This window comes from Acanthochromis polyacanthus, chromosome 21, assembly GCF_021347895.1.
Source record: "Acanthochromis polyacanthus isolate Apoly-LR-REF ecotype Palm Island chromosome 21, KAUST_Apoly_ChrSc, whole genome shotgun sequence".
Taxonomy (NCBI): Eukaryota; Metazoa; Chordata; class Actinopteri; family Pomacentridae; genus Acanthochromis; species Acanthochromis polyacanthus.
The window spans coordinates 16,232,608-16,260,331 of record NC_067133.1 but is presented as its reverse complement, the minus strand read 5'-3'; the positions used below and the strand labels follow the sequence as shown (position 1 = coordinate 16,260,331).

At 43.1% G+C, this 27,724-nt stretch overlaps 1 protein-coding gene across 14 annotated transcripts in view; it reads left to right on the top strand.

Moving 5' to 3' along the window:
- The window catches only part of srcin1a (SRC kinase signaling inhibitor 1a), a 113,480-nt gene that overhangs the window by 64,769 nt on the left and 20,987 nt on the right, over positions 1-27,724 (top strand). For 9 of the 14 annotated variants that reach the window (XM_051941590.1, XM_051941593.1, XM_051941594.1 and 6 more), the window contains 10 exons: positions 253-602; positions 8,432-8,458; positions 17,083-17,278; positions 18,380-18,675; positions 20,356-21,176; positions 21,369-21,470; positions 21,845-21,972; positions 24,119-24,139; positions 24,772-24,932; positions 27,286-27,461. In XM_051941590.1, the coding sequence (XP_051797550.1) occupies positions 253-602; positions 8,432-8,458; positions 17,083-17,278; positions 18,380-18,675; positions 20,356-21,176; positions 21,369-21,470; positions 21,845-21,972; positions 24,119-24,139; positions 24,772-24,932; positions 27,286-27,461 (2,278 nt within the window). The other 5 variants (XM_051941595.1, XM_051941597.1, XM_051941596.1 and 2 more) reach the window with 5 other exon arrangements.

Genomic DNA, 27,724 nt, shown 5'->3' with positions numbered 1-27,724 from the left:
TCTCTCTCTCCCTCGCTCTCTCTCTCTCTCTCTCTCTCTCGCTGTCCCCTCTGTGCCTTATTTTTCCACTTTCCTTCTCTGCTTCATTTGTTTCCACCTATGTGTGCCTGCTGTGTGTGCGTACGTCTCCACCCCGAAATCTTTCTGCTTGCTGGTGTGGCTGCTGATTCTTTCTCGCACACTTCCCACCCCTTCTTCCTTTCCTTCCTTTCCTTTATCCTCCCTTCCCTTCCTCTGTCCTCGTCCCTTCAGATCCCGAGCGTGGTGGCAGTCACATGATCTCGACAGATGACTTGGAATATCCGCGGGAGTACCGGACGCTGGGGAACAGCGCCCGGCGTTTCTCCAATGTGGGCCTGGTGCATACGTCGGAGCACCGCCACACTGTCAGCGCCGCCCAGAGCCTGGAGGCCCTGACCAACCTGCACAAGGCTGACATGGAACGCAAGCGGGACGCCTTCATGGACCACCTGAAGAGCAAGTACCAGCAGCAGCAACAGCAACTGCAGCATCCGCACCACAGCCCCCACCACAACCCGCCGTCGCCCTCGCCCTCCCACGCCAGCATGAGGGGCACATCAGAGCGGTCTGCACGAGAACAGGTATCTGATCATTGATTTTATATGCATGGAGATATGTATGGCATATTGGTGGTATGTATGGGACTTTTTGCATGGGTTTCAAAGCTCTCAACAGGAAAAATGACATCATATATAGACACACAAAGACCCATCACCAAGGTGGAGTCAGATGTATTCTCGAGCAACCAAAAACTTTTCCTTTTATTCATGACATCCGGAATGAAAGCAGCACAGTGATTCCCATTGTGCTCATTAAAATCAGAGCAGAGACAGCAAATGCAACAGAGAGGGCTGTCGGGTGGTCTTTGTAAATGTTACTACAGGTCGTCATTAAGCTGTGACAGCCAGAGCTTGTCTTTGTTTGCTGCTCTGCTGGGAGATCCTGCAGAATCTCACATCGAGGGCTACGACTGGTGCTGTTGAGGCACAAACATGTTGAATGCACACATGCAGTTCACTTGTTTCCTCCTCTGCTGTTTGTGTTTTTTTTTAAATCAATTTGTTTGTCCTGCAAATGCCGTTTATACTTTGACCAGTTTCATAACCTCCACGCAGCAATCTGGCTCGCTTCTATCGCTGACACGCACGAGTACAAACTGTACCGTAGCTGAACGATCCCTCTTTGTGAGCGCCACTGCTGTGTTTAAAAAAGAGGAGGGGGGGGATTTCAGTGTAATGACGTGACAGAAAAGCGCATCGGGGGAGAGAATGAAAGGAAAGAGAGGATGAGAGAGAGAGAGAGAGAGAGCATGAGAGAGGGTGGTTGAAAGACAGGTGGAGTCCATAGTTGCCACGGCAACCTCTCCCTTATATGGCAAGCAGGGATATCGCATTGCAAAGGTCAGGTTGTGTAGAGAAGGAGGAATTGTACAATAATGAAGGCAGAAGGGATAGAGGGATAGTGAGGGGAAGACAGGCAGGTGGAAGAAGAAAAAAATAAAGATTTAACCAGCAGCAGCCAGGAGAGAGTGGACAGATCCTGAAGTGACAGGGCATTTTCGCGTCACGGGGGAGGAAGCAGCAGAGCCCAGGATTCCTTGTCATCTCGTGGATGTTGCAGAGCGTGGACAGCGAGGAAGCAGGGAGGGGGGGAACGAGGAGCTGGAGAGGAGCGCAGCAGCCAGTAGAGCAGCCCGCTGCTCAATTAGCCAGCACCAGCAGGACCTGAGCACCCATCTGCGAAGGAGTTAATCGGCTGGTGTTGTAATGAATTAAATAAAGAGTTTCCGCCGCATGTGCAACTGTAGAGCGAGACACACAGAGAGAGAGAGAGTGAGAGAGAGAGAGATTGAGTGAGGAAGAGGGAGGTGGGTAAGAGAAGCAGAGGGAGGGAGAGACGGGCAAAAACGCGATGAGGATTCACTGCACCTGACGGACAGCCTTTGGGATGACTGGAGTGGTGGACAGGCGCAGGTGCACTGCAGGTGAGATGGGACTGAAAAGCTGGAGGCTGTTGTAGAGAGGTGTGTGTGTGTGGGAGGAAGGGAGGGAGGAGGATGAGAATGTGCCAACTGGGATTAGATTCCACGCCTGTTGTGTTTGTTGTGGTTGTTGTGGTGATGGCGTGCATATGCTCAGCCGGCTAGACGAAGGGCTGAGTGGACGTCAGTGTGAGCTGAGCGAGTGAGCGTTAATTTGACACGTGTGTGTGTGTGTGTGTATGTGTGTTTTTGTAAAAGAAAGGGAGCGAGGGCTGCTGAGGATGTTAAGGCACCAAACTGGAGTAAGAATGATTGAGATTGGGGGAGGTGGAGGTGTGGGGGTGCAGAGAGGATGACGACATGAGAAGGAGACAGAGGTGGAGGAGGGGTGGAGTGAGTGCAGCCTGCTTTAAATGCAGGTCAGGTAATGCAGCGCTCCACTCTGTGAGGCTACGTCCTTCTGTTGGAGCTCTGTGGCTAACTCCAGTGAGCGCACATGCCTGTGTGTAAATGCATAGATGGATGTTTTAACTGAGCAATGCATCCAGCCCCTTTACACCTTAAACATACATCAGTAAATCTGTTTACCTGAGGCTCGCAGCCAAAAAGGAAGTTAAAAATGTGAGGTCTGTCATGTGGGATCATGGCTGAATGAGTTGGTGTCATAGCCGCTGACAGCACAGAACAAGGTGCAGGATGTAGTTTCTGCACAGAAGACATGCTTTGTTTCCAGCGATCGTTGCCAGAACACACATTGCAACAAGCTCACGGTGCAATATTTGCAGCTCAAAGTCCAAGTTCAGTATATCTGCAGCTGTCAGCAGAGCAACAGTTACACCCGAGGAGGATGAATGTGTTTACTTTACCTGAGAACTGAGTAAGCCTCATTAAAGCTACAAACGGAGAAACACTGGCAGAGACAGACACACAAGACCACAAATCACTTCTGCACCATTAAAGCCAGCCCTCAGAGTAATTTAGCTTTGTGGGGAAAATAAAATCATTAACGTTGTCGGAACAAGTGAACAGCAATTATTTATGATGAAACCAATGCTGCCCCTGAGCTGCTGTCGTTTGGACGGATTGTCAAGGACGACGCTCACCGGCTACAGTGAATAAATGACTGACACAGGATCAGATAGTCGAGGCCGATTCGAGACCTCGTGTGTCAGCTTAGCCCTGAAAGTGACCCACTTAACTGACGACCCCTCACCCGTATTTCACAATCAGCTTTTTCATCTTCAGATGAGGTGCAAATGATTTACAGCTTCAGGTCTTCTCCTGCACTGCGAACAACTTCCTAGCCACATTGAAAGGCGTTTCTTTATTTTATCAAACCATGATTCAACATTTATTCCAACAAACTTTGAAGATAGGCGGTTTTCCACTGGACAGCGACATTGTGGCCCATTTAATAAAGCAGACGAGCTTGCTGGGAGACAGAAATTCTCCTCAGCATCACATCAAAGCGGCGTCTTCAATAATAACTGCTTTGACATATGTTGGTAGAAATTTATATGCTGTGGGGAAAAAAAAGAAGCGTGGGTTGAGATTATGCTCCATATCATTTCGTGTCCCACTTGTCTCAGTGCCAGTGTGGCTAAGCACACCCGTGTATGTACACTTCTAACGCTCTAACATTTAAAACTAAGTGCAGTACAACTCCCCTCTCTCCCAGCCAAATATTACTTTATGGACACAGTATAATAGTGCAATGCTGTAACCACGACTCTGAGGATGAAGGTTATAGTGTTTTGTTCCTGTTTTAGAGATGTGTTTTTTTATTTTGTAATTTGCAGGGTAATGAACTGCATCATGTCGCTGATTGTAATGTGTCCTATTTCCATACTATTACTACACTAATGCTGCTGCACACTGTCTGAATTCTAAGAGGTTTGTGCGTGGAGTGTATTCACAGTGGGAAAGTGGCAAATAGAAGTACACACAAAGATCCCAAACTACACAAAAACAAATCTGCGTGATATGCCCCATAATGCATTGCATAACAGAAATGGACGAGCTATGAACTTTTTTCCCCTCTTACTTTTTCCTTTACTGGCAGTTTTGTTCCACAGAAGTCTAGTACTGTATAATACTTTAGACTACTAGTTGAACAAAACACTCACAAGAGTCATAGAAGCCTTGCACTAGATGTAAAAAAAAAAAAAAAGGAACTTAACAGCTAATTCTCTATCTAACATAGACATTGTCTAAGTTCATCATGGTGCCTATAAATGTTCCTTCTGTCACTATGCACTGGTTGTCCAAAAAAAACCCCACCTGGATTTAACTAAACAAATAGGTAAGAGCCTTCCATTAGTTAATTACTACAATGATGAATATGTTTCAGCTGCAACAACTTATTTAGCGCTAGATGATGCAGTGAGGAGCATCTCTTAAACAACCATGTTGGAAGGCATTTACTGTGGCCATGGAAAGGATGTTAATCTATTTCAAACTGGTGAAAGTATTGGCCGGCGTCAAGCAAAGAAAACAACTAAGGAGATTTCTGAAACTACTAGAATCGGGTTAAGAACCATCCAACGCATTGTTAAAACCTGAAGGATAGTGGTGAACCATCATCTTCGAGGAACAAATGTGGTCGGAACAAACTCTTAGATGATCGTAGGAAATCAACCGCAGAATTCGCGGCTATGTTTAATGGTGAAAGTAAGAGCATTTCCACATGCACAATGTGAAGAAAACTCAAAGGACTGGGACTAAACAGCTGTGTCACCCTAAGAAAACCACTGATCAGTGAAGCTACTCAGAAAAAAAGAATTCAGTTTGTTATGGAGCATAAAGATTGGAATCTGGAGCAAAGAAAGTAAGTCATGTGATCCTGTGGTGTGATGAATGTAGATTTACCCTGTTCTAAAGTGATGGGCACATCAGGGTAAGAAGAGAGGCGGATGAAGTGATGCACTCATCATGTCTAGTGCCTACCAGCCTGTGGGGTTAGGGCTATGATCTGGGGTTGGTTAGGTTCAGCAACGTTATGTTTCCAAAGAATGAGGTCAGCTGATACCTGAATATACTGAATGAACAGATCTTTCCCTCAATTAAGTTTTTCTTCCCGGATGGCATGTTCATGTTCCAAGATGATGAGGCCAGGATTCATGGGGCTCACATTGAGAATGAGTGGATCAGGAAGCATGAAACGTTATTTTCACATGTGGATTGGCTTCAACAGAGTCCAGACCTAAGCCCCATTGATAATGTTTGGGATGTGCCGGAGGAGACTTTGCACAGCAGTTCGAGTCTCCCATCATCAATATAAGATCTTGGTAGAAAATTAATGCAACTCTGGACAGGAATAGCTGTTACGACTTTGCAGAAGCTTATTGAAACGATGCCACAGTGAATGTGTATCATTCTCAGAGCTGAAGGTGGTCCAATGAAATGTAATTTTTTTGGACGGGCAGTGTATATACAATATTTGCTGTTCTAGTAACTTGTTTTTATTCTAAAGTTAATGGTAAAATCAGTCTAAAAATTTTAAAGTTTTGAGCACCATTCCGAAAAGCCCACGGAATCATATTTTATCATCTTAGAAATATTTTTCCAAAAAAGAAAATCAGACAAACTTATAAAGACAGGGAAACCATTCAACATGCTTCTGTAAAATTCTTCCAAAATCACTATGGTGTCTTACCTGCCTGAACCAAAAATCTATTGATCAACTTCAAATTGTACAGAATCCAGCTGGTAGGCTTTTGTCCAAAACTTTCCAAAACATGCCTCCATTTTTATAGTCTCTGCACTCACTCCTGGTGTGTTTCAGGACAGGTTTAAAGATTTTACTTTTACCCCTGTTGTGCACATTGAGATATTCGTGCAGAGCTCTTTAGTCTGTTCCAGGGTCCAACTGAAAACTAAAGTGTTTGCAGTCGGAGCCCCTGAGGCTCTGGAACAAACTGCACAGAGAAACCAGGCCAGCTGATTCAGTGTACTCCTTTGCTTCCCTTCTTCAAGAATAGTTTTTATCTATCAGCCTTTTGCGATTTTATACAAGTATTAATTTCATTCCCCTTTGAAGATCGTTTTACATTTCCAACATTGTATTTATGCAAAAAAAAATTAAACTTGAGGATTTCATCAGTTTGTTTTACTGATTTATTTTTCTGCACTTGTAAACACACTCTATAAATAGAGATTGTTGTGTTTTTATGATTTTAAAAACTCTTGATAGTGGAGTGTCCTGCTGATGTATTGTTCTCGATTCTCCTAGAATACGATGCACAAAGAGAAAAAGTGGAGTTACTCACAGCTGGAAATAACATTTTGAAAAACACTTCTGAAATAAATACAGCACCTATTTGAAGCGTCTTTCTTTGATTGAATTGCCTGTATCAATCATCACTCTTTATATTCACACCTGTTGGTGGTAAATGGTTAAGTACAAAGATTACATGTACAGTAACTCCACAACAATATACTGTACTAGTAGAACGTACTGTATAATGCATAAGTTGTTTTTTTGTTAGTTTGTTTTTGGCACTTTGTGTGTTTTTATTCCTGTCACATTTTTCATCATGTGGACTCATTTTTCACTGCACTATAACCCCCTTTTTATGGAAACAGCACAACAAAGGCTACAAGTAGAAAGAATTCAAAATGTCTTTTGTGCAGTAAAGGAAAGTTGAAATGCCATAAATCATAAAAAAGAAAACATATAAGCAGCTTTCTTTGATTCTTTTATTTTTTTAAAAAGTGGAAAAAACTGGAAGCAATATGTACTTGTAACACAGCTAAGCCGAATAGTCTCTGAATTTTTGTCACAGCATTAAAGGTCATTTAAAGTTCTCAGTTGTGCCAAAGAACACCTAATTTATAGGTTTTTTTAACATAATGTAATTAAGGTAAACAGTATACTTTTTTTGCAATTTTTAAAAATGAGATGTGTAGAATAAAGTCATTGTGATGAAATATGATTTTTAGCTTGGATTCAGTAGATTTTTCCAAGTGAATTAGATGTCAGAGTTCTGTCAGAAAGTTTCATTTCCAGTAATTCTTTCTGTTTTTGCAGCTCTGATGAATATGTTTTTCAAACCCAGCAGCTGGTTCTGGGGTCTAGAGGGTTAAAGTCACTGTTCTCCTCTAATATTTTTGGCACAAAACCGTAAAAGGCATCAATTTGTTGCATAATAACTGCTTGCGTCTGTGTACTGCGGCCAGGAAGCATCACTTTTTTTATGACTTTAATTCAAATGATTCACTGTGCGTCGAGACCAAGCGAGACGCTGCACTTTAATCCATAGATGGAAAAGAGGGAAAACAATGGAGAGCAAGAGAAGAGCATCAGGTGAAAATACAGTGAAATCAGGGTCCAAGGAGGGAAAATGAAGTGAAAGTTGTATTACAATAAGGTCATAATCACTGAAAACGCTGCCACTGATGCTTGTGTTTGCAAAAATAATCTTGGCTTTTGTTGAGACTGTATTAAAATGGAAGGCGGATAATGAAAAACCATCAACTATCATAAATCAAAACTTGTCTGTCACTTATTTTTTCTTTATCCCTGCACCAGGAGAGTAATGCGGCCTCTGCAGAAGGGAGAATGAATTGACTGAAAATTGCCTGCAGATAAGAATAAGAACTAGAATAAGAGTTTGGATTAGAATTAAAATTCATGAACTCTGCCCAATCTTTTTTAATTTTCCATGTCATTTTGAGGTATTTCGGGGCCATCAGTGGCTTGGCCTGGTTTTGACTGTTGGGTAATTATGGCTTAATGGAAAGCTCATTTCCTGAGGCCTCTGCCAACGAGCGAGCACCTTTTCTTACATGGCGCAGCAGCAGGAAGGGCAAACGGACAGATGAGAGACGCAGCTTGGACCGGCGAAAATAAGCAGGTGGGAGCGGCGAGGTTCTGATGAAAAGAGCACAGCAGGTGGATCCAGAGTGGAATAGACAGGCAAGAGCAGGCGGGAGACAGAGTGGTTTGCTTGCCTATGGTGGAGAAGTCTGGGAGAGAGGCCAACGTCGCAACAACAGAGTGGGCTGCTGTTTGATTCGATTTCACTCTTTTCATTTCCTCTCCTTCGCCAGTTACAGCCAACACTGCAATCTTGTTTCAGGTACACTGTAACCCGACGCCTGCAAAAACACGCCCGCCGCCTGCATTAACACCAATTTAAGTTCATGCTTGCGGTTTAGAAAGCCGCATTAGATGAAGCTGTCAGCTGTATTAATGAAAATCAAAAATAGCCATAGTAATCAGAAGAGGAGCATGTCACACAAAAACACTTCTGCTTTTTGGGGAGGATGCATTAGATTTGATCGAATCTCTGCATCATCTGCTCTCAAATTCAATTTATTCTGTGTACCTTTGCTGAAGCCATGATGAGACAAGTTAAAAAAAAAAATCTAACATTTCTCTTTCTGTCTCCCTCCCTCCCCTCTTTTGTCCTCCACGAAACTCAACAGCAACAGCCCAACTACTGGAGCTTTAAGGTCAGTGCTGCTTTTCTGAGTCTCCCTGTGTGTTGGTAATTCTACTTGTCCATTGTCCCGGTGTGTGTGTGAGAGTGTTTTGTGCTCTGGCATCACGTCTGAGCCCTCAGGCATCACCAGCTGATCTCCACGCTCCTCTGGCCCCAGCAACACCCAGACCGCTCAGCATCTCTTGGCTCCCCGGCCAGTGTGTGCATACGATTGTGGTTTTTTTCGTTTGTGTGTGTGTGTGTGGTGTCAGAAGTGTCAGGGGTGGTGACAGCTTAAACGTCTCCGGCTCAATTTAATCTGCAGGAGACGATTCTCTGTGGATTTATGATACCTCAGTCAGCTGGCATTAATGGCTCGAAGCCACGTGACCCTGCCGACGTATTGCCGGCTGAGACATTAAGAAGACATTTCAGATGTGCCGCTGAGGTATTACTGAAATAATGCTTTGAAATTAGCTCAGGGGGCTTGAGTCATGTCTGGGCTGCTGAATGGATTTTATCCGCTGGTTTAAAGAGGAAAATATAGGCTGTATACACTGGGGAGCAGGCAGACACACTGAAAGTATAAATCACTTATACTGAATGTAAAGAGTTTAGTCTATTTGTTAGCTTTTACACAAGGTTGTGTGGATCACTTTCTGGCTTTCTACTTTATAGAAGTAGACAGGAGGGTGTAGTGTCCAAACAGAGCGTGCATTGATGCATGCGTGAGGGGAAAAATCCCAGAGCCTATCTAAGGAGCAGACCTCCTTGAATGCGTGCTCACAACATCGTTTGGACAGGGTGGAAATGTCACTGAATATCAATAGCCATATGCTCTGACCCATGGGGAGGCATAAGCAATTTATCCCTCACTCCCACAAGTGCTTGAACCTGAGAAGAGTGATACGAAGTGGGTTTTGTGTTCAGATGATTTTTATACTCTGCAGGACTCTCCGGTGCGTTGCAAGAGTTAGAAATATGAAGCTTTGAACATCAGTCTGACAAATTGGGACCTTATTTTAATTAGATGTAATTAGATCTGAAAGAACATCGTTTTCTGAAATACTGAAAATGTTAAATCAGCTTTTAAAAAGTCGACTTGAAATTCCATGAATTATTGTAGAAAAATAGATTTTCATGACTAATTGTTTTGTTTATAAAATACTCATTATTGTGTCTCAGAGGCACATTGACACTTTCTGAACCAATGGTCCAAACTCAAAGCTGTTTGCCACTTTAAAAACAATGATTTTTAAAGTGGTTAAACTATTGTTAAAATAGTTGCTGATTCATTTTCCGCTGCTGAGATAATTAGCTGAGCATTTGCTGCAGCTCCAAAAAAATTTATTTTCAGTGCTTTGTACTTACTCGTACAGTGAATTGCTGTTCCGTTAATTGCTTGATGCTGCTGTGCATTTTTTGCTCTGCAATCCACCAAATTAGGTAGTTTAATCACCCCGGCAGTTAGAGACGGAGCTTTTATTTGTTTGCTCTGCAAGGTGCTGCGGTAGCAATAAAATCGAGAATGAAACGAGCAGAAGTGGCCCAAGTGCCGGCAGATCTGAAGATATTTGCTTTCAGCAGGCAGACTGTTGTTGACACCTTTTATGTTGACACCTCATCCTGCGCAATTTTCTTCATTTCACACTAAAGCTTCTGAGAGCCACGTCCTGCTCCCTCGTCCCACCAGCTCTAATCTAAGCTCAACCCTCTCCCCGGATTCCCCTGCTTGCTGAAAATAAACACGGAACAGAGCTACTATCATAATCGTACTACCACTCATTTTTTCACCTGTGGAATAAATGAGTGTATCGAGGATCTTATCAGATTCTAATGTGTTCAATGCACAAACTTGCTGAACATTATTGATGGCAGTTACAGATGTCGGACATGCGGTTCTTCTTTTCCTTCTCTGAGAATGAAAAAGTCAAGGATATGTGTTTTTCGGCAGCTTTCCAGGCTTCTGTTTCTCTTCTATCTGTCAGAAAAAAAGAACAATCCTGACCAGCAATCTCAACCATCATCTCCCGACTGGAAGACAGCGCTATTTTTGCTCCCTCTCCTTTCTAAGCAAGCTGATTGCATCGACATACAATTCACAGCAATTTGACAAAACAGTTTGTTCCATGCATTGATAACGGCTGGTATTCAAAGGGAGAAGGGACTCTATGGTGTGTTTAGAGAGGGTCTAGAAGATTGGCCTGAGAGTTGGAAAAAGATGAAGAGAAATAATGGGGGAGGAAGAGCAAGCGGAGCAAAACAGATGTGAGAGATGGATCGATTTAGGGCGCTGTTTTCTCTCCATTTTCTACCAGACAGAGCTGTGAATTTTTTTTCGTGTGTGTGTGTGGAAAAGAGCCAGGTTGTGAGTAGAGGGAGAACATGCGGACTTGAAATGCCCAAATTCAGACAGAAGGTGGTTTTGGCCTCTGAGGTGGAGGCAGATATGTTGACATAAAGCAGCTCAAAGAGAATCAAGTGAGCTTTGGGAGGACAAATGAGTGACGGGGGATAAAAAGTGGGAGAGGAAGTTGGGTAGCTGGTGGCAAAGGTACACAGAAGCATCCGAGGGAGATAAAAGTATCATTAGGAGGAGGGAAAAAGAAGAGGAAGAGATTTGGACAAGGTGTGAGGCTCAACCATTTAACACCTGTCTACTATAATACCCCGCAGACAAAGACTTCAAACACGTCAAGCTGTGTTTGACATTTCTTTATGTAGACTTGCTCAAGTCCAGTCAAATCACTAAAGAGGAGAATTATGGCTCTCGGGGAAAAGATTAGAAAGAAGAGTCGAGCAGCAAACATCATGTAATGAGCCACCCTCTGGGCCTTGACTTGCAGTTTGCTTTAAAATCAGTCATATGTGCTCGTCTGCTTGTTGTATATTCAAGATTTATCACACGATATGAAATCTTGCACCTTAAAGCTGCACTAATTCAAGCTTCGCAGACACTATAGCACATTATCCTAACTCACTGCAGATTTTAATTAACTGGAATCTGCGATTGTTGTTCCCTGATCTGTGCAGATCAGTTCACCAAGTATGACGTTTGAGTGGACTTTATCAGAATGGCATTTCAAATAAAGTTGATTCAAACATGACTCCAGCAATGCTGGCATAAAGAGGCAAGCGGCATCACTTTGTGCTATCCTATTGTGTATGAAAAATAAGAAGAAAATACAGAGATATGAAGCCACAGGAGGCTTTATGATGCAGAAAATACTGTTTGATCTGCAGCAGAGTTGATTATTATTTATTCAGACTGCAGTTTTACCCCTAAATTCTGAAATACTGTCCCAAATACATTAAAACCAGCCACATTGTTGATCCCTCTGGCAATTAATTGAGCATTGTGATCCGGAAAGTGGACTTAATCTGTATAAAATAAAGTCTTTTGTAAATATTTTACAGATAAATTCACATTTAATAAACCAGGGAGCATTCACACAGCACTGTTACAGTGTCTCATGTGTGCGTGTCTTTGATCAAACATTGTGTAGTGTGGAAAAGTGAAAATCCATTTTTAAGTGGATATTTTATTAAAGAGAAGCTTAAACATTATGTTGGCTGGTGTGCAAGGTTAACTAGTTTGCAGACTAGATAAGAAAAGCCTGTGGCGTCGGATGTCATTTGATGAGATATCCAAACATTAAAAGCCGTCCACCATGGCTTCCAGTGCTTTGACCTTAAAACAGAGCCGGCTAAGCTGTGTGTGTGTGTGTGTGTGTGTGTGTGTGTGTGTGTGTGTGTGTGTGTGTGTGTGTGTGTGTGTGTGTGTGTGTGTGTGTGTGTGTGTGTGTGTGTGTGTGTGTGTGTGTGTGTGTGTGTGTGTGTGTGTGTGTGTGTGTGTGTGTGTGTACAAGCACACCAAACAAGAAAAGACACAGTGGGAGGTTGCATAGAGTTTAATGCAGTTTGTTGCCTAAGGTCTGCTGTCGGGCCGCCTTGTACCACTTTCCACTCCAGTCGCTTCTACCTTTCCACGCGGGATCGTACTGTTCCTCTTGTTCCTCTCTTCAGCCGTGCCCTTATATCAGTGTAGAGTTCTCAGCAGTAATTGAGTGCTTTTGGAAAAAAAAGTCTGGATCGCTCTAAAAGGAAAGGTTCGGGAGGATGGGAGGGAGGGAGCTGGGTTGTGGAGAGAAAATAAGGAGGTAGAGGCGGTTTTCCCCCTCAAAGCCCGTGAACGGCATCATGTGTAACACTGGCATGTCTAGCAGGACCAGATGCATGACCAGATGGTGCGTTCACATATATTATTTACAATGCGAAATTACTGCAGCGAGATATTTTCAGTTTTCATAGCACATAAACCACCAATATGGAAGTCAGTGTTTGGAGCCTGTTGTAACAAGGCAAACTGACTAAGAGCACATATAACAGCAGCTGTGCTAAGCTTACACGCAGTCATACATCGGGATTTCACTGTCTTGTTGAGCTGCACATTGATGGCAGCCATTGAGAGAATTGCTTCTTCGCCTTTCCCACGCATTTTTTTCTCTTCTTTCTCTGCTATATCAGAATTATATATTTGAACTTGCAGACGCGCTCGCTCATGCAGCATCGTACTCACAATTCCCCCTTTCCTTTTTCATCGAAAGCCGAAACTAGGTTATTGAGCGTTAGAATAAAAATTCTCACATGCACCAGCAGACTGAAAATGTTGAAACACAGAGTTGCTCTCATTCCCATTCACACCGAAAGCTGTTGCTGCGCTTCTATGCCAAATGAGTTCCTGGGTGTTACCTTGACTGAGTAGGTGAGTTGTGTTCAGACAGCTGGTTCCGTCGCAGTTCCTGTTCCAAGGAGGCGAAGCACGGTGTGCAACAGAAGCGTGTACACCCCTGTGCAACATCACTAAAATGTCAAATATTTTCAAGTTGAATTACCTCTCCAAATTGTATGATTCATTCTAAATTGACAAGTATGTGATTCCCCCCCCCCCCCGTGAGCAATCATCAACAAGTACATTAGAAAGACTGTACTGAAAATACAGGCCCCATAGTAGAAACTCAATGCAGCACAAGAGCTTTCTCAGTTTTAGGCTTATGAACTGTGTCTCTCTGCATGTCTGCATCATGGCTGTACATGACCAACATGGAACAGATACAGGAATATCAGTGACCAGCTGAAAATCTGTTAAAGCACTGTCGTTGGCGGTAATTGGGAGATATAGAATGAGCAATACTACCAGTGATTGACGGTCCTCCAAAGATGACGCCTTAGACATATCTAGCTCTGAAAAAAACACAATGAAATGCTCCAGACTTGAAATGTAGGTCATTAAGGGAAATGGACAGTTTGTAATGTCAACTGGAAGAAAGCAAACCTTCCTTGCTTTTCAGCACAAATATGCAGGATTAAGCTTTCACAAAGAACCTGGGTAGAAGCCTGATACATGTTGGGAGCGACTGTTTTTTTTTGGTTGAATATATCAAGATAAATTGTTCAACTCAGATGATGTTTGACTTGAACATGGCCACTACCACAGTGAATACATAGTACTGACAGTGAAACACAGATGTGGGGATGTACGGATTTGTGACTGACATTTAATGACGGCACCAGGAATGCCTGTGAATATACCAAAATACATGCTGACAAAATGAATCCCAGTTTGCAGAGGTTTGTCAGGAATCTTTCAGCGTGAAAACAATCCAAAGCAATCTGCCCAAATCACATGGAAGTTTCTGAAGAAGACAAAAGTAAAAACTATGATCTGGACGGATATGTTGCCTGACTTGAATCCGACCGAACACCTTTGGGGTATTTTAAGGAGAGAAGTAGAGGAGCACAAAACTCCAGGAAAAGCATTGAAAAAAATGTCTCTGAGAAATGCCAGAACGTCTTGTTATCCTTCATGCAGAGGAGAGCTGAGTCTGTTGTCTAAAGATGGGTGAAAATAATAAGTACTAAAGAAATAAGAGATTAAAGTACATCGAAAGTATTTGCTTTTACTTCGGCACAAGAGCAGATATCTTACTGTTCAACTTAGAAGTGACACAATTACTGTAAAATGATACAATTTTGTATCATTTGACATTTCAGTGACATTGTACACTGTACCTGGGTTTATTGAGCTCTGGGTGAAACAAATGCATTTTATCATTTCACTTTCTCAATGGCATTTAGATAATTAAATGGGATCTGCTAACTGGGGGAAACGGCTCACCGGTTTTGTGCAAAGGTGGAAAAAAAATCTGCTTTTCTTATCAGCACCTTTAAAGCTCACTTATCCCTCCCTTGTAGTCTTGTTCCATAAAAAAAACTCAAGTGTAAAAATAGCTGTTTTGCCTTGGGTCATACATCAGATTACTTTTTGGTCAAGACAAGTAACTTTATGTCAATTCCAGTTGCCTGGCAACTGCTCAGAGCCCAAGAAATAGTCTGGTTGTTACCTTCCAGAGGTTGAACGGCTGTTTTCCAGTCACTTAAGCGGCTGCCTGTTATAGCTTCATATTTAAACATGAGAGTGATATCAATCTCCCAATGTATCAGCCGATAAAAAGAAGCATATTTCCCAAAGTGTCACAATATTCCTTTAAACAGGGCGTTTGTGTCGATAACTTTTGCTTCTTACACCATAAACAGAATTTAAGGGGCATTAACGATGATTCAATACCAGATTAAAATCAAATAAAAAGCTCTCAAGCTGCAGCCATACAATGCATAATATGTTCTCATTGGATTTCCCCCATGATGTCCCACTGTAGGACTGTCTGGTCGGAGTGTGACACAGTGCAGTACGTGCCGCTCCTCTGTGATGCTGCTGGCTGTGTTGTGCAGTGTGGTCACAGTTTAGATAAATGACCCTATTAGAAAGCATGGTGGGGGTTATCTGTCAGCATCGCAGTTTCTCTGCACATTCACACACTGTCTGCCGCCACCATCAGTGGACACCACTCTCGTTCTGTGTGTGTGGGTGTGTGACTGAATTATGTATGACGGTGACAAGAGGAGCGTAACGTTACACTAAAAAAAACGGCTGTCATGGTCCGGCAGGGGGTTTGTAACTTGCCTGGTAAACATACATGTGACAGCATACAGTAAGAATTTACCAGTGACTGCAGTACTTGTATATTGTTGTGTCCCACATACTGCAGTTTAGTTACTGTACTGCACCAACTGTTTATTGGTTAATTAATTGCCAAGAAATGTAATAACTAAAATCTCATTGATTAATTAGTTGCAATTTACACATTCATTAATATTTATTAAGTAACACACTACAGCCATGCTTGCAGCTCTCTGAGGCTGCACTTAAATAATGCTAACCTTCTCATTTTAAGCAGGTGTTTATTTGGGAACTCAAGTGTCGGAAAAATTGGACCACAAACACCAGTACAAAATTCTGTTGCAGTCGATCGACAATCTGATGACATTACTGTTTGTAGAGCCATGCTGCCTGCAAGGCTAAACATGTAAATCATAGCTAGTTTTGTGTTGTCCAGTCTGTAAGATTTTGTTGTTGTTTTTTTCTTATTTCGCCATAGACTGAACAGCTTTAGGATGTGCCCTGATGGTAACTGTTGGCAAGTAATTTGAAGATGTGAGGTTATGGAAATAAGATGGATTTTAATCACCATTTTGTCCAATTTGTTTTATTGATTAAACAGTTGATTATTTAAAAAAAAAGAAATCCATAGTGAACTTAAAGTCCAGTTCAGCCCTTATACCCCGTTCAGCACAGCTTCCTGCCTTACTCCCCAATTAACACAACCATAAATGTATGCCTGTGTGTTTATGAATGAAATCAAACAGCCCACCGCTGAGAGCCAGTGAGTGCAGACATGGCCCTCTGTGTTGCTTCTGTCAGACTCTCCCATTAATTAAATACCACATTAATGCAAGCCACAGTAAATTCTAGCAGCAGCTTGACTCAGAGAGTGAAAGGGAGAGAAGGAAATCCTTAGAAGAGGGGGAAAACTGTTCATGGTATAAGGAGGAGAGGGGCCCGGCTACTACACTGTGGCTAAGGATGTGTTTGCTTTTGCCATCCAAACAATCAGCAGACAGCATTCTGGGAGCTCATTACAGCAGCCTCAGAGCTGGAGGAGATGGTACAGCAGTGGAGGATCAGGGAGTCAGTTCAGTGAGCTCAGCCCCAGCTGCGTTAACGGCCTTTTCAGCGAGAGATGCCTGGGCATAGGCCAGCAGGATAAACCCACAGTGACAGCCCGGGATTTGCATGAGCTTCCCCTCCCATCCCACAAGCACTCATTTAAAGTTGGTAGCAGCACAGGGACAAGAGTTTGGGTGAGGGCGTGTGGGAGGTGTGCAAAGTCGAGCTAGCGTGACATAACTTATGCTAAGCTAGAGCACAGTTTCCAGCTTAATTCTGCTCCACCACAGGTGATTCATGAAGGCCCCCGGAGTGCTGTGTGTTTTGAGTGCAACTATAGTGCGTTTTGCTGCTGCATCATTCAGCTGATGTCAGATGCTGTGACGCTAGTAATTGTTAGTGAATGGCTGGTAGTTAAACCATTGTCAAGGTCTCGATAATCTTGTTAGGTGGTTCATTGTGTGCGGTCTCATTGTCTGTTCACTGTGTCTTTTTCCAGTTGGTTTTACTTCATTGACCCTGTCTAATCCTTTATTTCCGCCTCAATTTCACCTCTCAGTAAATTATTGTGTCCTCTCACCCTGCAGAGCCGCAGTCCACGCCATTCCCAGTCTACCCAGTCTGGGCTCGCCGACCAGGCCGCCAAGCTTTCCTTCGCCTCCGCTGAATCCTTGGAGACCATGTCGGAAGCTGACATGCCCCTCGGTTTCAACCGGATGAACCGATTTCGCCAGAGCCTGCCGCTGTCCCGCTCTGCCAGCCAGAATAAGCTACGTTCTCCAGGTTAAGATTTGAAGCACTTCTGGCAGGCTCTGTCACAACATGCTGGTTGGACTCGAGGCAGATTTGCAGCTGTCTCTTTAGTTGATGTGGCTGGTGATGTGGACCACTGTGTTTACAAAGAATGGAAGGTGTTATATTCTCACCACATTTACCATAACACTGTTAGTTTAGTCCAATTTTCCAGCTACATAGAATTGTAAAGGTAGTCAGCCCTTCAAAATAAAAGCCGATGTTAACAATAACAAAGCATACTATTTTTGTAGGTATTTTAAGGACTCTTTATTTGACTGTAGTGGGGTTTATCATACAGAACTATGTTTGTGTGCAACTGCAAGTGTAAACAGCAGAGTCGAGGACAGGTTTACAACGAAAGGACCTTGGGACTGTAGCGAGGATTAGTGCGAGGCTGGTGCAGACTCATAAAGAGTGAGTTGCGCTGTTACATCAGGTACAGTGAGATAAAAAAAAAAAGGTTGTAAAACTAAAGAGCCGTAACTGATGAGGGCATACTGAATCAGAAATTCCAACAGACATGGAACAGCAGACCTGCTTATCTCTCCTGTGTCTACACTAATCACTGTCTTTGTTTTCTTCTCTCCCCTACATGTTTGTAGTTTTTTCACTAACTCTGCCTGACTTTTAATTCTTGGTCTTTCTTTGCTGTGTTCTTTTTGTTTGTCCCATGATGTATGAAGATGAATTTTCAGGTTAGTCAGGCATCAGTCACATTTTATTTACAAAATACAAAGGTTGCATCATTTGGCAAAAAATTTTTCTAAGAAGTGGGGCTGTTTTTGAGTTATTTCCAACAATATCAAAGCAGTATTTGTAAAAGAATTCAACTTGCGCATGCATCTTTGCACACTAGCTGTGTTTTCTCACATTCAGATCGATAGAATTTCTCTGCTCCAATGTCAGTGTTTATTCCTGCTTATTACATCTGATGATAAAAAAGTTATTATCCAGATCTGTTATTCCAAAAGGCACCACACACTGTAGCTGCCACAAGATTTCACAGCATTGGCTTACTAGTTATTCTCTCCATCCACTGAAGCAAACGACTTGAAACTCAGCCGCCTTTCCCTTGTTGCTCTCTTTCAGGCGTGCTGTTCCTGCAGTATGGAGATGAGACACGTCGGGTGCACATCACCCACGAGCTGAGCAGCCTGGACACGCTGCACGCTCTCATCGTGCACATGTTCCCTCAGAAGTTGACGGCAGGTATGCTGAAGTCGCCCAACACGGCCATCCTGATCAAGGACGAGGCGCGCAACGTCTTCTATGAGCTGGAGGACGTCCGGGACATTCAGGATCGCAGCATCATCAAGATTTACCGCAAAGAGCCCATCTATGCTTCTTACCCAGCTGCTGCACACCTGGCTAACGGAGACCTCAGGGTGAGCAGAGGGGAGCTGGGAGGTGAACAGGGCAAACGGGGTTATTTTAGAGGAAAATATTGTGTCTGATCTCTTGCAAACTGGATGTTTGATAGCTGACCTGATAGTAAGAACCTCTATAGTTGTGTGCCTCTGCATAAAGAGAACTAGTATGCATCTTTAGCAAGGTAATGGTGTTTTATTATTATTATTATCATTATTATTATTTTCGTTTCAGTGGTAACTTTGACAGGCTATTGCGGTTTATTTGGGTTAGCAATTTAACAGGTATTCCTCCTGGAAATGCATTTTCTTATCTTCAAGTAGGCCATCTGTTGCAGTGCAGACACCAGAGAACAATGTTCCTCTGTGAAATGAGCATATTTTAACATTCGGAGCTATTTCTGCTTCAGTAAAGATCAAGGAAGCCTGAGGGAGATATTTTTTAAATTATTTTATACAAAACCCTGCTTACCGTCTGCATTATTCACACAATACCGAGAACGCAACTTGCCATTAGCCGTGCAAAGAGGCAGAGAAAAGCAATTGTGTCCGTGCATGTTCTTTGAGCATGTACTGCACTGTCTGTGTTGTTTGCGTTCATGTTCGCATGCATGTTTGTACTTGTATATGCAAGAAAACAATGCAGGGAAAAAGAGGTAAATAGATGGCTGGCCAGCAGGTATAAACTGCAGTAGCTTTTCTACGTTTTAATATAGCCTCAAGCTCCCAGTGATGGCAGGAAATACGGCCATGATTGAGTGTTTGATGCACTGGCCGTTTCTTCTTTATATCTGTTGGGGTTTAAACGCAAGCTGAATCTTAACAAGCTTTTTGCCATTTATTTGCTCCTGTGCATGTTCTGTATGTGATGCTCTCTTGTGGAGTAACAGAAGGATCAAGCTGTGTTTGTATTTATTTTGATTCTTGTTTAAGTTGTGTCTATGCACTTTTCATCAACGTGTGTGTGTGTGTGTGAATTTGGTCTTTTGCATGAATTTTCAGCAGCTCACATTATTTTGCCATGCTCCAAAATCTTCTGTGTATTTTACGTTGTCAGCAAGGATGCTGAGAAGCAAATGAAAAGAAGATAGACGGAGATGAGTTTAGCAACAAAAGTGGTTTTGTTGCCAGGAAAAGCATTTGGCATTTGAAAGCTTCAGGAGTGAGAAAAATCTCAACAGGAGTTAATCCACAGCATGAAAATAGGCAAAGGTGGGTTGGGGGAAAAGCACAGGGGCATGTGTAATGATATTATGATGCTCGACAACAAATGTCAGACCGAGGGGAAAACAGCACTCAGTTGAAGATGGTGAACATGGGTGTACTGCACAGGTCTCCCTATGAATAAGGTCTAACTTTATCTCCTGCATCCTGTCACCACTCAGACAAATGCACAGATTTTGGAATGTGTTACCTCCTGAAAGCTTTCCATTTTTGTCAGAACACCTCCTTTTTCACTCATTCTATTTCAAAAATATTACAAGCTTCAGTCTAGAAAACTTTGCGAGACTAAATTCTGTGATCAATAATTGGTCTTTTGAGAAATTCCTCATCTTCTCTTGGCGCCTGCAGCCTGTGACAGTCTGTCTAGTTCCTGCCAGATCTAAGTTGTCTCTGTGTGCAGCTGACACATGGGAAACGCAGCACGCTCATCCGTGGGTCTCCATGGTAACTCTCATCCCTGCTTGTTCCTTTCAGAGGGAAATGGTGTATTCCTCTCGTGACTCCTCTCCAACGCGCCGCCTCAACACCCTCCCTTCCTCCACGGCCTCGGCGTCCTCCGGCTCTCCATCACGCTCACGCCTCTCCTACAGTGGCGGCCGCCCTCCGTCCTTCGCCGGGTCCCACCCCCAGCATGAACAGCCCCGACATCCCCACCATCCGTCAGCCGGGCACGCTGCCAACGCAGGCCTGTCTCCATCGCCCAGCGCCATCCTGGAGCGTCGTGACGTCAAGCCTGATGAAGAAGTTTCTGCAAAAAACATGGCACTGATGAAGAATGAGGGGTTGTACGCAGATCCCTACAGCTTGATGCATGAAGGTCGACTCAGCATTGCCTCCACCCAGTCGTTAGCTGCCATCGGAGACCCCTTTAGCTTCCCCGTGTCCACTGGCCTCTACCGCCGTGGCTCCGTGCGCTCCCTCAGCACCTATTCGGCCGCTGCTCTTCAGGGAGACCTGGAGGACTCTCTCTACAAGCCTGGAGGTTCGCTGTACACTGACACATACTCCTCGGCCACTCTGGGCATGGGTTTTCGAATGCCGCCCTCATCCCCGCAGAAAATCCCTGACATGCAGCTGAGGGACAGGGACTCGTATTCCAGCTCACCCAGGGCCTCACCTGTCAGGCAGAGTTTCCGCAAGGACTCTGCCTCCTCCTCTGTGTTCGTCGAGAGCCCGAAGTCGAGGCCCAGCTCCAGTTCAGAGCCTCTGTGTCTAACAGCTGGACCTGGGGAGGGCAGCAGAACCATGCCTGGTTTTGGATCTTCATTATCTGGGCAAGATGCAGATACTAGCAGGTCAGTATGAGCCTGGGTGCCAACTTTTAGTTAGGTATCATTTAACACTGTGGCACAGTTTTTCAACTTTGATTGTTTCTTATGTATTTCACACCTCAAAAAACAAAATCTTTGCCCATTTTCATGTATTTCAAATCTTAATCTATGTCTTTATTCATGCTGAATTACGTGTTTTATTGTCCACTTTTCAAGGGATCATCGCCTGGAGCGCATGGAGGCCATGGAGAAGCAGATCGCCAGCCTTACTGGCCTGGTCCAGAGTGTTCTGACCAGAGCACCAGACAGTGACAGCACGTAAGACTCTCCATTATACCTCATTAACTCTCTCGAAGTCACACATACAGCTTCAGATTGGACATATTATCGACAGGAACAGCAGCAGGCTATTATCAGAGCCATTATCAGCTGAGTGGCTGTGAAGTGGCACACTACCTTTGTGTGCAAGTGCAGACCACAAAGCATTAGGGCACTGTGTTGTTTATCTGATACAGGGACATAGATTTTGACTTCCTCACACTGGCCGTTGTTGTCATCCCACTTTACCCTCCTGTACATAGTAGGAGCTTATTAACAAGCAAATAACTTGTTAATCAGTCTGATAGTGTCCAGTGGTGGTGCCGTTAGTGTTAGCACTGTAATTGCCTTGCCCTGTGGCCGTTGATCCTCAGATGCGGCCTGCTGCGTCTCTGCATGATGGCGGGCTGCCCTCCGGACCAAGGGACGGAGTTTTCACGGCCATTACCTTTCTCTTCCAGCGAGAAGACCGAAACCAACAGTGACGGCTCCGCCACTGGAAGTGAGTAGAGCTGGGTAATTGTGATCTGTGGACTGACCCATTACTAACGCTGACTTTCCCCCCCTGTGCTAACTGCAAACTAGCAGTGATGGTGACCTCCTGGACTGTAACTAGTTTATTGAACTTTGACAGCACGGATGAATCATCTGTACTTTTATGATACAGTTAATTGAGAGTGCATTCTCATACCCATACGAACATAGTATATGGTGAGCCAGAAAAAGATTAAAAATGTCCCAATACGTAGTACGCCAATTTCAATTTGCCAAAAATGCCAGAATGTCCCTCTACATCTGCTCAGATTTTGCAGTATGCAGTCTGTTTATTTACTCTCCATTCTGACCCACAATCCTCTGTGCAGCTGCGTTGCATACGTCACAGTGTCTCGAGTAAAATCGCGAGTGAAGTCGTGAGTAAAATCCAAGCTTGAGGACTCAGACAGATGACGACTCATTTTGTACAACAGACTGCGATGGACATACGAGCAAGACAGTCAAATTTTAGGGCCCAATATTATGACAAAGTAGTCTACGACATCTGCATAGTGCATCCAGCAGATGAGCTTTGTAAGGGCAGCTGTAGTACGTAGTAAGTATGCGAATTGAAACGCAGCCTCAAAATTATTGAGTCAGTAATTGATGCTTTCACACCTGTAGTTCGGTTCACTTGGTTCAGATCAGGGGAGGAAATTATACGGTGATGCCTATTAGTTCTGGTCCAGTCGTGTTCACACTGACTTCTGACAAACCAAGAGCTGTAAACATAAAATTACACAGTTTGACTAGCAGAAAAAAAAAATCCTTCCAAAAATATTCAGCAACCCTTTGACGGAGCATCAGGTGCTTTGGTGAAGCTTCTGACGCTGGATCCAGGGAATGCTTGGCACTTTTGGTTCGGAAAATGAACAAAGCAGCTATTCATTATTATTTGAATCTTTTTATCGGACTAAACAAAGTGCAGAGCAAGATACACGTACCACAACCTGTAGTTTAAACTGCTTTTGTTACCATGGTTACAAAATGATTTGCATACATTTCTAATCTGCATTCTTGTAGAGGTTTTTTTTCTTGCTGAACACCTCACAACCATCAGATTGATGTAATAGTTGCTCAGCTTTTGAAAATCATGATAATTCACATAGATCCCTTTCTGCTAGCAGCTTACGTTGAACCGCACTAAATAGGCAAACAGCTCATTTTAACCAAACCAGGCAGGTTAAGTATTAAAGCACCTTTCATTCCACCTCATTCATGCCTTTTTCTGTTTCTTTTTCACTATCTTAGTCTTTCTCTATTAATTTTCAAATGACTCATTCACCATTTTCATGACAAAAATAAACGCTGTTCAAATCCACTCAATAGAACTGTTGTGGCCAGGGTTAAGCTTTTAAAGGAGTGTTGGAAAGACGCTGGAGAATTGCTCAACTCTATCAGATGAGGAAATCGGCATAAATTTCATCTCAATTTGTCTAGCATTCAATTTTGCAAATCTCTAAGCGCAAATGCTAGAAGCAAGGGGGAGAATAGTTGTCATAACTCGGTCAGAGAGAGAAAAATCCACCTTCTAACAGCTTTGGAGCTTTTGAAAGGTGTTAAATAAACAGACAAACGTAGTGAAATTGTAAACGGAGCCTCCTGGGCGAGGTAATAAGACAGACACCTTTGAAGGAGTTGAAGGTTTATTTCTTCGCTTTGGACTCCACTGGGTGCGTGGAGATTGCATTTCATGTTTGAATCTAATTTTGAGACGATCAAAATGTTATTTAAATCACAAAAAATGTTTTTCAGCAAGGAATTATGAAATACTGACAACGTGTATAGCTTATGTATACTAGGTGAACCCAGTTTCTGTGTTTTTTTCCCCCTCGACTGTCTATAATCTGATTGTGGCACAAACAAACCTTTTCTGATGCCAGACCTTCAAGGGGTCAGCACAAAGATACAGTTATTTTTTTCAAGCGTCCTCACAAATTGGAGCCGTGCCAAAGGATTAAACCGTCACCACAGCCCATGTATCTGCTGTAGTCAATAAAATGTTCTCCAGGATCATTGCCACTTTAGAAATGAACTTTTTAAGACTTTCCTCTCCTTCTTTGTCTCTCTATCACCTCTCATTAATTTCTCGGCTCACTCTTTCCACATTCCAGCTGGACGGCTGAAGAAGAAAGGTAGTTGCCATCTCCTACTCTGTCACCCTTTTTTTTTTAAATTTCTCCTATCTGACATCTCTCATGGCTCTCTGCCCTCTGTATGGTGTTGCTGGGTAGCTGGTGGTGTTTATTCTCGTGTTTTCCTTCCCAGAGAGCGGACTCTCCCCTTTCGTCCTGTCTCTGTTCCCACTTTTTTGAATTTCTACTTTATTATTTCTTAAGAGAGGTTTGTTTTGTCACACACTGAACACTCCTTTGTGAGTGTGTTTGTATGGTTGAATCTCTTGGCTGGTCGATGGCCATACTCACAAAGGCCTGTGTTAAGATAAGAGCATGGTTATCCCTGTGTGTCACCACTGAATTACCTAATTGCAGTTCTCTATGAGTTTTACTAATAGCATGAGCTCACATTTCTCCCAGTGGGCTATTGGAAGATCTGTGAATATGGTGCTTTCTTTCTTTGTATATTTTCTATTTATGTACATTTCTTTGGGCCTTTATGCTGAGAGTGTGTGTGCTATTTGTGTGTACTGTGCGTCAATCTGGCTGGCTGGCTGCAAATCTCACCGGAGCAAAAAGCCCAGCAAACTAACCAATTTGTTTCCCGCCGACCTCCCGGTGACCCCCATGTCCTGCTCTGTGATTGGCAGCTCATACGCCGTCGGCACCTCTAGCTCTGATGCCGCCGCCACCCTCTAACTTGAGCCATGTGAACAGCGTCGGTCGCTTGCAGATGCAGCTCCATCTGCACGGGCTGCAGCAAAACGCCACCGACCTGCGCAAGCAGCTCACCCAACTACGCAAGACACAGGTATACAACCCGCCATCAGATGCCATTTATCTGTTTCTTTAACAGCCTGTTCTTTTAAATCGCACAAAAAACACTTCATGAGCGGTGTCTAACCACTCAAACATTTTTTTGATTTTGAAATATTTCTATGATGTTCAAGGTTTTGAGTCTTTGTGCTGCTATTCGGTATTTTAAACCTCTCAGTACAATGTAACAGAAAATGGCATTCTGCTTTTGTGCACTAAACTCTATGCTCCACTCTTTTATCCATAAAACTGTCATTTACTCGTACTCCTTGTGTATCCCATCATCCTTTAAAATCCTTCAGAAAAATACACAATAAAGGAATCCAAAGCAAGAAAATTAAACTCCGGTTGATACAGTTGTTGATGAAACAGTTTTTTTTAAGTGGCAGCTGGAAATATTGAAATTACATTGAAGGAGGTGTAATGCATCAAATGGCAGGGAACAGGAGAGCAATTATGAACTAATCAGCTTTCCAAAGGTGAAATGGAAGCAAATTTGTTTGTTGGGCTCAGAGCATTGAAAATATACATTAAAAAAAATGAATCCGAGACGGTGTCCTGATGACTCTGCAGAATCCACGGTCTTTTGAATAGTTATGAACAACTTTTTAGTGGAAAAAAAGGAATGCAGAAGAAAATTGTTGGTGGCAGATTCAGTGGATTTTTTTTTGTTTTGTTTTGCAGAAATCAGGTTGAGATGAACTCAAGCATTTTCAAACAAGTGAATTGGCATTATCGTGATAAATGTGTGACGTACGAAGCTTTGCAGTGTCCCTTCTTTTTAGCTTGCAATTGACCGCATTGTACACTCCACATGTGCTTTGCTTTTGCAGAGGTCCACAGATCGCCTCAGGAAACAGTTAAATTTAATAGAAATAGCTGCAGCTGTTATTGAACACTGTACAATATTTCATCACTTATGTACAGTGTGCAGGCGCTTTGATATTTGTTTGATCTTCACTTCAATACAGCACCTATAGTAAATAACACCCGTATAGCTGTAATGCATGACACATTGAGTGCATGATGTTGTTTGAGGATTAATAATCGGATAGAGAGATAAAAGCTTAGTTCACATCTCGTGCTGTTTTACAAAAACGCAGGTTGTCATGATGGCTGCAGCGAAGGAAGAAATGAAAAAAATGCACTGTTGAGGTCCTTATGCATTTCATTTATCTCTAATGCAAGTGGTGCCATGGTTACTGTTGCAGGAATGAGGAAGAGATGATGAAATAAACAGAATCGTGAGAGTTTCTTGCAGGGGAAACGGGTAAAGAAGGAGTAGTGGAAGTGAAAGATGATGGATGTGCAGAGCTTTTATTTGTTCCATGACAGCAGTCTCGGGGCTTTCTCTTGACTGATGTACCCGGAGAGGACAGTTTAATGTTTACACCTCTGTGTGCCCGAGTGTGACCTCTGCCCCTGGGTTCGTTCTGTTGCCCGTGGTGATGGCCAACAGCTTCAATTTTACATGTGGCTCATGAATTATACAGGAAGGGAGTGTGAGGAAGAGACTGGCAGCTGAGTGAGAAGCAGCACAGCACTGCGAGATAAAATAAGAAAAGCCTAAAATGTATTTTCCTAAATATGTCAAATATTTTTTTAATGTGTTACCCCACTCCTTACTTTTGTTCCTATGCATATGCATCACTGCTGCCGGCAGTATAATACTGGGTAATTATAAATGTTACTCATATTGTTGTCTTGCTTCACTTCCTAGAACATAAGGGTGATCAATTATTAATTTTTCTTGCTTGCCAGGTGATTTCATCTCAGGGAGTTGTATTACAAGCAGTAGTCCTGTCGAATATTCCATTCATAGCACCAAGAGGGAGCGAAGTTCACGCTCAGTGCCTCTGTTGTGGACGTTTTTTTTCCTCAGGGCGTCCCAGCTTTATGTGTTTGGAGAAATGTGCACATGCTAATACACAGTCAAGACACCACATTCACTTGGCTAAAGCTCACAAGCAAACGACTGGAAGCCTCATAGGCAGTGAAGGATAGAGCAAAAGTGTTCTTCTCGCATAAAAAGGTAGGGGAGATGGAAAGGTCACAGTCTGCCCTCTGCAGGGCGGGGCAAACCAGAGTGTGCAATTTGTGCAAATCAGTCAAGTTTACTTTGCAATGCTGCCGTGGGCTTCTGTTTTCCTCTTTGATGTCACATTGTTATTTTGCGATTGCTGTAAAAGAAGATTTCATAACTTCAACAAAGTATTCTCCAAAGGCCAACAAGGCTAACATTGATTTCATTTATTTCCAAGTACCTGCTGATTGTATACCATGCCCTCTTACAGTCTGAGCTGTGTACGTACATCTGTAATGTTGTGTCTGATTGTATGTGTGAGCAGCTAGAGAACCAGGATTCAGTGCGAACTCTGTTGAAACGGACGGAAGCGGAGCTGAATGTGCGGGTGGCCGACGCCCTGAGGAAGCAGGAGGATCCTCTGCAGAGACAGCGCCTCCTGGTGGAGGAGGAGAGGCTCAAGTACCTGAATGAGGAGGAGCTCATCATCCAGCAGCTCCAGTTAGTAACAACAAAAACTAAAAAAAAAAAAAAAAGTAACAACAAAAACTTACATTTAGGCCAATAATGTAAACAGCTGTAAAGCACTGAAAAGCCCAATCAGTGAAAGGGTCCATCCAAATCATCAAAATATTGATTTTTATGAAGGTATTTGTGAAATTTTCGCTTTATATATCAATCCTTTCCAAGATTTTTCAAACTGTTTATTCGCACGTTGAAATCTAATTCTGTGTGTAGCTCAGCAACTATTAAAGAAAAATGCC